The 12,152-nt window shown below is 40.1% G+C and overlaps 1 protein-coding gene and 1 long non-coding RNA gene across 4 annotated transcripts in view; one reads left to right on the top strand and one right to left on the bottom strand.

Moving 5' to 3' along the window:
* The window catches only part of LOC118495584, a 175,278-nt gene that overhangs the window by 45,711 nt on the left and 117,415 nt on the right, over window positions 1-12,152 (top strand). The window lies entirely within an intron of this gene.
* The window catches only part of LOC116037780 (neuropilin-2-like), a 108,728-nt gene that overhangs the window by 6,470 nt on the left and 90,106 nt on the right, over window positions 1-12,152 (bottom strand). Inside the window, exons 16-17 of one of the 3 annotated variants that reach the window (XM_031281807.2) lie at window positions 12,110-12,142; window positions 4,331-6,794 (exon numbers count right to left, since the gene is read on the bottom strand). The exons of 1 other annotated variant lie outside the window; for it this stretch is intronic. In XM_031281807.2, the coding sequence (XP_031137667.1) occupies window positions 6,415-6,794; window positions 12,110-12,142 (413 nt within the window). In that variant the 3' untranslated portion in view covers window positions 4,331-6,414. Of the gene's footprint in view, window positions 1-4,330; window positions 6,795-12,109; window positions 12,143-12,152 lie in introns of those variants that run through there. One more of the 3 variants, XM_031281806.2, reaches the window with a different exon arrangement.

A 12,152-nucleotide genomic window follows, 5' to 3' on the forward strand; every position in this document is an offset into this window, starting at 1 on the left:
TAAAATACCACATTATACTTTTGAGGCAGGCTGAAGTGCAAGGCTTTGAAGGGTTTGGAAGCTAAATTCTGATTCAATTTGGTTTCATTCAAGGAAATTGATATTACAATCCTCAGAAAAAAATAGAGCAATATCTGGGCAGCTGATAACCATTTATTGCTGGGGCAAAGAAACCAAAAACGTATTATGAAGTGAAACCCTAATAGATATTTTAAAAGACAAGAGGAGAAAAACTAATTTAGTAGATATAAAAAAAGATACAGAGCCTCATTTCCTCAGTTAGATAAGGTCATTTTTCCATGAGACAATTTTAACGTGAGGCATCAAGACACTATACTTTCTATAAAAAGCCTTTACGAACTTCCAATACTCAGTCTGTAAGTAATAGTAAGAGATGAATACTCTCAAATAAGACCCGCTATCTGGGAAATGAAGATATTTGCTCATGTACTATATATGATGTAATTTCCTTGAAATTGAAGAAGTGACTCAATCACATCTTTAATTGTTTAAAATTGACCCAAAATGGACTTCCAAACCCAATTAGAGAATAAACAAATGACATTGACTTGAATTTCATTTCAATTCAAACATTACAGCAACCAACAAATCCTATGCTAAATTGACTGTATTCATTCTCCGACGTTTGGTTGTGGGAATTTACTTATTTAATTATTTGACTATGGGAGTATGGGTGGCTCTTGGCTTTCTATGTTTCTCTGTAGTTCAATATTTAATTAGCTTAAAGTGCAAGACAGTGAAATCCAGCACAGGTCAAAAAGACAATCATAAAGTCAAGGTTTTTCCTTTACAGAGGCAGAGAACGTGCACAGAAGTAAATATAATAGCGAGCTGGCTGAAACCAGAGATGAACGTTTTAACAGTTCACCACTTTAAAGCTGGTTTTATTCATGTTCATCCCTTGCTTCAGGCCATGTTTCAGAATGACCAGTCTTTGCTGCTTCCAACAGGTTTACCACAAGAAAAAACTTTCTGATCAATAAAAAAAACTCAATTATTAGAACAAAAAAATCAAAGACCAATAACATCATTGATTCATTTGATGAAAAATGACTTCTCAAAAATGACTACTCAAGGTGGATTTTCCAAAAACTCAACATGTGGTTGCACTTTAGCCCTAAGGTGTGATTTCACATCACCGAAATTGAGGGCGGAAAGTGACAAATGAGAACAAAGAAGTGAAATACAGGCAGTCGAAAATAAATTCTGGCCAACAAAATGGACGTCTCAAAGCAAGCAAGCTTGAAAAAAATTGCAGTGGCCATAATTTCAAATAATGTTTGTCTGACCCACCCAACTAAATAAAACAATGCTGTCATGTTATTCTATGTAAAAAACTGTTACTGTGCAGAATAGGCAGTTAGCCCTCAAACAAGGGATACCTACCAAAATTATATCTCCTGGAGGTCTTACTGAAATGTCCTCTTCATGTAAGACTACACTTAGTACATGTACATGAAAGCATCTAATCTCTTCGGTCTTCTGATTGTGTAAATGTAGTTTCAAAACAGACCCTCCAGCTCTAACTTCTCTGTTCTCACAGTCAACTGAAATCACCACAGGCATCGACAAAACATTAAATCAACGGAGAGAAAGCTAAAGAAGCAGGATAAAAAAAAAGAGGGATGCTCGGACACTCTTTGGACGACTGTTGAACACTTTCTAATGATCCTGGCTTAAAGCCCTCAGGCTATGGGATCCTGAGTAGAATCATCACGTGGATCTGGAAGGAGATTAAAACTCCCTGTAGCCCCATTTTATCTCCACTCTCCAATTAGCAAAGAGAAGAATAAAAAGGGGGCTTTTTTATTCAGGAAAATACATGGATGGCTCTTTGGCACCGTACGCTGTTCCAGTTGGGGCCCGAGGACCTGCTAGAGTGCTTTCACTCGTAATACTTCTCCAGGAAACAGGAGGAGCAGGCAGAAAGAAAAAAAAAATAGAAATGGCCTGAGGGCTAGAAATGCTTACCGCAGGGTTTTATGAATGCAATCAGCTCCATTAACTAATTAGAAATATTAAAAGGCTTCAAAGTAGTCAGTGATGGAGAAGGGAGAGGGAAGTGAGGGAAGGTTGATTTAAAAGTGCTGCATGAAGAGACGCCAGCACATTTTCCAAATCTTGCAAAAAGTTTGAGAGAGAGAATGAAAGAGAAAAGTGCATGGGTAGCACAACATAAATACAGTCATATATCATTCCTCTGTTTGAATTTTGGACCCACATTGATTGGGTTACAGCACAGGGCTGCTAGAGTCAGTCACATAATGTGTAAATCATACACAAGTCGATTGAAATGGAAGGGAGAGGGGATGGATATGCAAGCATAAAATGACGAAACTATTTGTTGACTAAAGCACAAAACCACATTTTATGAGACAATTTGATGAAATAAGTCAATATGGAGAGCTGCAGAGTAGATGCACTTGCTGAACACGCGTGCAACAAGGATTTAAGTGACTGAATTTGTTGGAAATCTTTGCTAATACAGGTTTGTTAGATTGTGTGTGTGCAGTAAGTATAATGTGGCTCCATCACACTGTCTGTTCTGCCAAAAGACTTCTTTCATCTGCTTTTGTGTTTGAAACATCCTGCCCTCCTATTTCAATTCTCTCCCTCCTTCAATCCAAACCCCAACCTGCCTCCCTGTTAGCCTTCCTCTCAGAGTAAAAGAAGAATCTATCTTTAGAAAGTATAGAGCAGTTTTTTTTTTTTTTACTTCTTTCATCTTCCTCCATCTCTGGGCGCTTTCCTTGGAGGGAAAGAGGCCCGCTTAATGGGCCCTTCTCCTCTGAGAAATGTTTTACTCTTTTCCATTTCTGCCTCTCATTTTCCCTCCTGTGTTTTTTTACTGGAAGGATTTGCGATGAAGGGAAGGAGCAGAATAGGAACAAGCGGATTTTGATAAAAAGGCTGGGGGATTTGAGCATGAACAAAATGGTGTTGGGGTGTAGCACACAACACAAGATGGTGAACTGCCGTGAATTCCAGAAAATAAGTACCACATTGGTGTGCCCAATTTCACAGACTAGGATCTGAAGTTGATACAGGGCTTCTCAAACCCAAACCAACTAGTCTCGCATTGCCGGACTTCCTCCACAGCGCTGCGGAGGAGGGTCTGGCTAGTCTGCACAGCATTCAGGGATGGGAGAAAAACGTGCTCTGGCTTATTGGCATTTCTTTAAACCAATCACAATCGTCTTGGGTGGCGCTAAGTGCCGGACGCAGGTACGGTGCCGCTGCAAAATAGCCTCGGGAAGGAACTTGTTTTGGAGGAACGTGCTCGTAGGGAGGTGAGCTCGGGCTGTCGAGTATGTGATGAGAATTTAAAAAAAAAAGTATGGGTGCAACGGATCACAAAACTCACGGTTTGGATCGGATCACGGTTTTGAGTAACGGATCGGATACATTTTTCAGATCAGCACAATAAAGGGGGGGATTTAAATGATTTATTAAATGTAATAACTTTTAACAATAATAACTTCTTTCACCAGTAAATTTCTGTTAAATGACAGAAACAGATGAGAAAAGGGTATTTCACAATAACTTTAAATGCACCACAAGGTTTACCAGTTTTAAGTAAATGCAACCCTTAGTCACGTCTGTGTTGTTTCTCTGACAACAGCTGTGACCAGTGCTAGTTTGTGTCTTTTAGCTCATAGTTTTAGCGGCAGACTGTGGTACGTCCCCGTTGTTGGAATCCTCTATAGTGAAATACAGTCACACTTTTACACTGTTTAGCTGGCAGCATTTTAACCATGTTTAATCCAGCTACTAGCTAACGGTAGGCTAACGTTACCTGCTGGCAAGTGTAACGTTAGTGTTAACTAGCGTGCCATGTAGCAATGCTTCTGTTGCCTCTAAGGTCGGGTTTCTATTAGCACCGGATTTTAATATGCGTTGCCTGTATCTTTCCATGGCAATCCTCCATAGAGATTTATCAGCGTATACTTTAAGTAACAGCGACAGTAAACATTTATTTCACACTATTATTATGGTTAAACTTTGCAATTGATTCGCGGTTCACATGCATTCTGAACCGTGAGTGTTGATCCGTACGGACCACGGATCAACTATTGCACCACTACAAAAAAGATAAATATAATTTGATCGTCAGTTCTAACTCGGATGTTTCCCAAATCGACCGGAGTTTAGAATGCCAACACAAAGAAGCGGAAGGTGAGGGACAACCAGTCGAAAATGAGGGACATCCGGCAGAACCTCTGGCGGCACCGGAACAATCCCGTAAATGAAACGTTGTTGATATAGACTACAAACCAAGCAAATTAATATATACTGTATATATATATTTTACATCACCTTAATACTTTTCACATAACATATTGATTTGCCTCTGTTTTGTGTCCCTATATGAAGTTTGATGCTTTAAATGAAGGGACAAACATTTGCTGTTGCAAAATGGCTTCAACGTGAGAATTTGACATCAAATGAAAGTCAAGAAAAGTTGTTAAGATCATCTCAGTGAACAGTAACAACATAACTGTTGCCTTAAAACAATAGTCAATGCGTATCAAAAAATAAACATTGTATAACTATTATACATAAGAAGCACATGTAGGCATACTGTAACATGTGATTACAAAGAAAGAAATTATATTTAATTCACAACCAGTACATTACTCAACTTGTTTTTATATTAGGATTCACAGTAAATATAAATCATCAAAGCCTTCATCAAACCAGTATCAAGAAGCAGAAAAGTGCTAATGTTCCTCCCAAAATTTCAATAACGTGTAACCCAACTTCAAAAATGCATCATGTCACACCACTTTTTATGCAAACTCATCCGTGTAAACATTGGAAAATGTGAAAAATTAATGCAAACACATAAAGTTAGACAGGTGATTAAGAAAACACCAAGACATCTGTGTGACAGTTGTGCTGCACTGGAATCAGTCTTATTTGACAGATCAGGGTGAATAAAATAATTAAAGGAACTGACCAGTGATCCTGGATCAGTGGTTTTCTAATAGGCTTCATAAGTATAGAAACTCTTTCTCACAGCATTAGTTTGGTCTCACCTGTTGAATACAAGCAAATCTGCGTAGCCAAGTGGACCACACTTTGAGGTCACCAGGCTAATATGCAAACCATTCTGATTTTCACAAATTAATTTGTCACGCAAAAAGATCAAACAGACATAAAGATTTGAACTTGCACATACTTCAAAGAAAAGTACAACTGCATACAAAGATGTTTAGTTTGAACATTAACAGACAGGCATTGGATTATCTATCAAGGCAGATAAAAACTTCAAGGCAAAAAAAAACTTAATAGAGTCCATTCACACTCCAATTTAACACTGAGGCACAACCTTGTTCTGGAGGTGAAGAGGTAATAGTTTTAAAGCACATTTTAAGAAAGGCATATCAGGATGTAATGAAAAATTCACTCAGGGTAACACGCGAGACTCAATTATTAGAAAAGTTTTGAAGTGTTCGTGCATATGTGTTGGAGACTTTTGAGCCTTTGTGTGTCTTGATGCTGAGAGTGTTTGTTTCTACAGTAGGTCTGCGGTATGCGATGTAAGCGGTCTCATCCTATCTTCCCTCTGTGTAAACCAGACAAAGACCAGCACAGCACTGATTCCTTGCTCACAGACCAAAGGAGTCGTCTATCTGTCATGGCTAGACGGGCAGCACTAATTCTCCCCATACCTCTTCCTTTTCTGTTCTTAATCCGTCTCTGTCACTCTCGCTCTCTGAAAGGCTAGTGCACAAATAAACAGCAGTTTCATTCAGACCCAGAGAATGAGCCTTGTTTCTTTATGCAGCACACATTGTGACTTCTATCTCCCTGTACCTGTGTGTAAATCCCCTCAGATGGATTTGGAGGCAGGCAGTGTCCAAGCTGCAGATCAGAGCAGGCCAGACAGACACATCCTGCTCCGATATTTCTAGAAGAGGATTGTTACAACAGTGACAATGTACACTGCATGTTTTGTCCACAGTCTGTTAGGCAGTCTACCTGTTATCCTGATCACAATCCATTTCATTTTCAGGTTGGGGTGCATCTGTAGGAGCCAGTGTGCTAAAAAAACAGTGGCACTTTAATCAGGCACTCAGCTGCCATCAGAATTGGCAATTGAAGTTCTTTCATTTACTCTCCCCAGTGACGGCAAAGTTTAATGTCAGCAGTTCATTCTGTCAGTGCCAGCCACGAGGAAGTTTAGCAAAGGTGCATGCTAATCAGTTAATTAGAACAGTCATCAGTAACAGGAACTGCAGTGTCTCTTTCATGTAGATTCTCTTCAGCGAAGAGTGGCGATTATGCTGAATACGGCTGTATTTCAGGGGGTTTTCACACCCTTTCTTTGCTTTATTTGAACAAAGCATTCTACTAAAATCATATCATTCACATGTAGTCCAATTGTTTTCAACACTGGGAATCATAGCTGTCATCTTTCTCCAGTCTGATGGTGAGCATTGGGTCAAGACTCGGCCCAGTACCTGGGTACAGGGTGTTTTGGGTGGGGCTCCCAATCAGATTATAGCTGAGGTTTTGGTTCTGGTAGGAGTTTTGGTGACCTTGCTGATTTGGATGTTGGCTGTTGTGGTACATCACTGAATGATGATGACTAGCGCTGGTCTTCTTGGGCGCCCAGTGGTACCGATGGCAGCACAGTGTCACCACCACGGTTAGAGTGATCAGCAGCAGGAGGGCAGCGCCTCCCGCCAACACATAGTACCAGTAGGCAGAGACAGGCTGCACCGCCACTGTGTCTACTGTGGGCTCCATCCCAGACATGGCACCCCCTGGAGGGCAGGAGGACACATTACTGGTTGGCACTATGGACGAGGGTTGCAGGCATGCAGGCCGCATTGGAGACTTAAAAGCTGTTAATTGTCTAATTGACTGTTCTGCTAAACCCCTCCCCAAGACAGTGATTGCCAAATCATAGCTTATTAACCTTAACTAGGCATGGCAGGTGTGTCAAGCTTTGGATTTCTCCACATGCTGAATCTTGTGCTTGGGGCTATAACATACTCTGCATTTTAAGAATTTGTAGGATGTTTTGTTGCCCTTTCAAAACCATCCACATAATTTATTAGCTACCTAAACCCAAACTACAAACCTATTTTTTCCTTAGATCATCATCTGGGTAGGACAACAAATCCTCCAAACCGTACAATGATACAGGTCATTTATTCCTACCCTCTAATATGATTCGTAGCATTTTTGTCCAAATATGTAAACCAGATAACATGAGGATCGCGTTTTAAAACACGTCGTTAACGTTGTGAAACGGTGCAGTTTGGTTAGGTTTAGGCACAAAAACTACTTAGTTTAGTTTAAAAACATCATGGTTTGGGTAAAAATCGGTACATCTGTTACGTAACTTCATTTCCGTTTTATTTCCAAACAGAACATGAACCCTGGTCTCCTGGGTGAAAGTTTTGTTGTTTGTTTGACCCATCCATAACCTACCTCCTAACATGAAATATTTTTTTAAATGAATTTCTTATACTTCGTCAACTTACTTCCTGCTTTGCTCCCATCATAATTGCTACGGCCACTAGGTGGCGCCACTACTATACTACTACGATTTATGTGGGAGTTTTTTCGGGGTTCATGACTTTTCGTCTGGTACATGGAGCTTTTAGCTTAATTAGCTATCTAGCAACAGCTGATCAAATCTGACATTTCAGCAGGAAAAACTGATGAGAGCCAGCTAGAAATGAGAAGCCTGCTTTTATCTACCTCTGTCTAAAATCAAGGGTGTATTGTTTTCAAGAATGTCAAGTGTTAAATCTGCTATTTTCATCAATATATATTGCATACATGCCATGCGTGAATAGAAAACTTGACAGGCCTACCAACAGTAACTAAGGGGGGTGGGACTTAGCGAATGGTCAATTACTGCAGCAGTGAGCTGCAATTCTTGTGCCTTGCTGGTATTCAACTGAACATAATGTGTATGTTCTACAAAAACAGACTGTCAGCTTCCACATTTACTGTAGCTCACTTTACCAAAATGTAAACACCCAATTGCATACTCTACGGTAAGTCATCTTTATTCATCAAAAAAATATGCTGATATACCAGTATAATCGAAACATACTGTATATGCATATGTTTCAATTAAACTGGTTTGACCGGTTGTTGCAAAAGGTCACAAGCATTAGCTTCACATTGACACGCAGAGGCTCATGCCATGCGCTCAGATTAGTCTTGATTATGCAGTGACTGGCTGACTTGGACAAAAGGCGGGGAGTGTCAAGTGGTTGTATTTGGTGGGACGCAGCTGCTTTTATCAGGGCAAGATCACATTCAAGGGAGTCGAGTGGAGGGAGAAAGAGACGAAAAAAGGAAATCAGAGAGAAATTACAGGGGTAGAGAAAGGATAAGAGTGAAGGCATTACTGGAAGAAAGAATAGAGTGAAATAGAGAGGGGGGGTAGAACGTGAGGAGAGAGGGTAGGAGGGAGGGGAAGTGAAGGCAGAGAGCTAATCCTGCCATGATATCTTTAATCCTGCATTAGAGGGTTTGTCTGAAACTTCAATACTCTGTCAACTCACTGTGAAAGAAATCCGCTGAGAGAGAGGTTGTGGAAGAAAGAAAGACAGAGAAAACGAATGGGAGAGAACGAAAGAAGGTAAGAACGTGAAAGAGAAAAGAAAGAGCGAAAGGAAGGGAAAATAGAGCCAGGGCAAGCAAGAACTAGATGGAGACGAGAGAAAAGAGAGAAATAATGAAAGGCCAGAGGAAGGGGAGGTGCAGAGAAAGACACAGAACCTCAAGGAAACAAGTGAGCTTAATTTTTTTTTAAAGAAGTTCAGACATACTCTTTAAGGGTTTAAAATGTACTTTGATTGTAAAGCTGCACTCTAAGCAGCATGCACAGAGAGCCTTCCCACTAGTGGATTAGGACACAGATGATTTCTAGGTCTGCAAAATTGACCATTACTTTTCCTTTATTTCATCTAAATGGGAACAAAGGGGAACGTTTCTCAAGCGCACCACTTCTAAAGTGAGCTAAAAAGTATGGCTTTTTAGGAACCTTACAGTTTCTGAATCACTGAATTACTATCTTTCTCATTCGAGGTCTTCCACTTCACACATCAACAATCTTGCCTTACTTTACTTTTACAGAGTAGAGTTAAATGTCCTCTCTATAGTCAAACTGAAACCCAAATTAGTTTCTTTTCTTTGTGCGTGTGTGTATGTATGCATGTGTGTGTGTGTGTGTGTGTGTGGCATGGTCAGTGTGCCGCCAGCCCCTCTTTTCAGAAGCCAAATGCCTCCTTGGTTGCCATGGATACATAAAACCCAACAGTGCGGCACACTAGTTCACACCACAATGAAGCTGCCATTGTAGTGTTAGCCGAGCATCATGTTATCAGGCTATTACACATTACATTTTAAATTTTCACGCCAGTTCTCCTCAAGTTTCTCCCTTAATGTAAGATTTTGGGTCAACTGATTTTTATTTATTTAATATATTTGTATTTGTTTTGTCATTTGATAGATAACATTTTGATTTACATGTAAATTAATGGAATTAAAATGATCTTTCAATAATTTTTTGTCTATGATGATTTACTCAAACTCAGTTTCAACCTCCTTTTCACCAGCAGGATATTGGCAGAAATCCCGCAGTCCACAGCCACAACCCAGACACTAACTCACATAAAGACACACAAAATAAATAACAACTGAGGCATTTATATATATTCAATTCAGTTCATATATATTTATAATATATGCAGTTCATATATCAGTGCATATGCACTTGAATACTGTATTCGCTCACCCAAAAAGAAACACTTTAGTTCTTAGCTCATTTTTCAACTGGCATCCCATGGGAGGAATCTAATCCTTCTCTCCGGGGCTCAGTCTCATGAAAACACACGTATGCTGGAACGGACACTGTTGTCATGCTGTGAGTCATAATATCCCTGCTCAGGATCCAATAATCTAAGAAACCCAAAAGCATCAGGTCAAATACCTAGCGTATGAGTCAGTAGTGGTGTCAACAATAATCGATTCGGCAATGCATCGCAATGCGGGGCATGCACGATTCAGCATCGATGCAGCAAAGTGCCATAATCGATTATGTCACTAAAACCTGCCACACTGAGGGCAGTGCCAATGCACACCCCTATGAGTCAGATGAGTACAGTTTTCTGAGTTAGGTTTTTTACTATTTTTGGGAATGGTATTTTTGTTTTTCTATTGAATTGAATTGTGCTGCTTATGTATCTGACAGTATTCAAAGAATGCTTTTGATCTATTCACACACTGGGAACATGTGCACACACACAGACACACACAGACACACACACACACACACACACACACACACACACACACACACACACACACAGACAGACAGACAGACACACACACACACACACACACACACACACACACACACACACACACACACACACACACACACACACACACACACACACACACACACACACACTGCACTGCACTGACTAAATAATGCACCCAGAATTAGTAATACAGTACAGTCATAAAACGCAATTAAATAAATAGATGTATACTCAAGTTTTGCAGTAACTTGGTGTCAAAGATCCATGATCAATGTGGACACTAATCACCAAATGCAAAAAAACATCTATAAAATCATAAAGGTCTTGATGTACTACTCCGAGTGGTCAAATACACTATATTTTTATGAGGTCCAACTTTGATTGAGCTTTAAAATTCAGTGTCACCGAGGCCCAGGATCAGTGATCATATACCAGGGATCATATGTTGTGGGTCTCTAAACAAAAGCAGTCTAGCGTTTAAGGTCCCAACCCAGACTTTGAAAACAATTTGGTAGCATAATCTGTTTAAGCCCTTTTTAACTGCTTTCAGACTGGCCTAGGATGAAGGAGAGAATGGGAAGTTGGATGGTGAACAGCTCTGCCTTTCATTCAGGTGGGATCAACAGCAGAGTTATGCAAGAGGAGAGGAGAGGAGAGGAGAGGAGAGGAGAGGAGAGGAGAGGAGAGGAGGAGACAAACTGAAAACAGGCAAGGAAGAAAGGAAGGGAATGGAAAGGACTGGTTGAGATGAAAGTAGATAAGCAGATAGGAGAGGAGGAGCAACACAAAGAAAAGGGCAGAAGAGGGGAATAACAAGTAGTAGGCAGTAAAGAGATGGAAGAAGAGAGACTCCTTGTATGGTGTTACATGGTGACAGCACATAAGAAAGTAAGAATGAATGAGGATTGAGTGTGCTGTTCTCTACAATTAGGAAGTAGTTTGGGTTGGACAAAGTTCTGCTTACTTCTTTTAGTTTGATTGATAATCAGAGAAACCAGACCACACTGAGAAAGACCAGACTGTTTCACTTTGTCTGAGCATTTCGGACATGACTGTATGGTTTTTATTCCTAAGTCATATTTTAAGTAATTTGCCATTGGAGCAATACAAAAGGAACACTGTTAGTGATGTAGTAACTGTCAGTAATTCACTGTGGGTCTGTGCACACTAGTCACACTCACTGTGTTGCATAGGCTACATACTAGTGACAGATCATACACAACATGGTGCACACCATTAAAGACCTAAAAACGTATCCGTCTGTGGCATTTGCAAATACACCCTGATGGTACTCAGTCTGCCAACGTTGCTGTTGTAGTAAATAATTATGTGTAGCTATTTCTTTGTGTAGTGGCAAAATAGTAATGTTCTCACCGAGGAACATAACAAACTACATAAACAAGAGTATCAGCCCAGCATGCAGGGAGTCATGCTGGAACAATGCAGTGGATCCATTCCATCAAGTTGCAACATTGTCACCATCTCTTTCTTAAACAAAATTAAAATCCACATTCTATCAATAAAGTATACTCTGACACAGTCTTAAGCACTGTTTAAAAATGTGAAAGTGCATAGTTACGCTGATATATTATACATCGTTCTATAACGCACACGCATTTTCAGTCAGAATAAGTGTGGTTTATGTCTCTTTAGGTGTATGTAACATAGGTTATGCACTAAAAAGGTTACTCTGGGCCAGTGTAGTGCTGTGAGCTGAGCTTAGCAACAAGCAGAAAGCACAGACATTTGGCACATGAAGTACAAATGGAACAAGAAGTACGACTTACTGGTTATGCCAGGAGTTAAGGCAGGGAAAGGCTCTGGAAAAGA

This window comes from Sander lucioperca, chromosome 8 (assembly GCF_008315115.2).
Source record: "Sander lucioperca isolate FBNREF2018 chromosome 8, SLUC_FBN_1.2, whole genome shotgun sequence".
NCBI classification, from domain to species: domain Eukaryota; kingdom Metazoa; phylum Chordata; class Actinopteri; order Perciformes; family Percidae; genus Sander; species Sander lucioperca.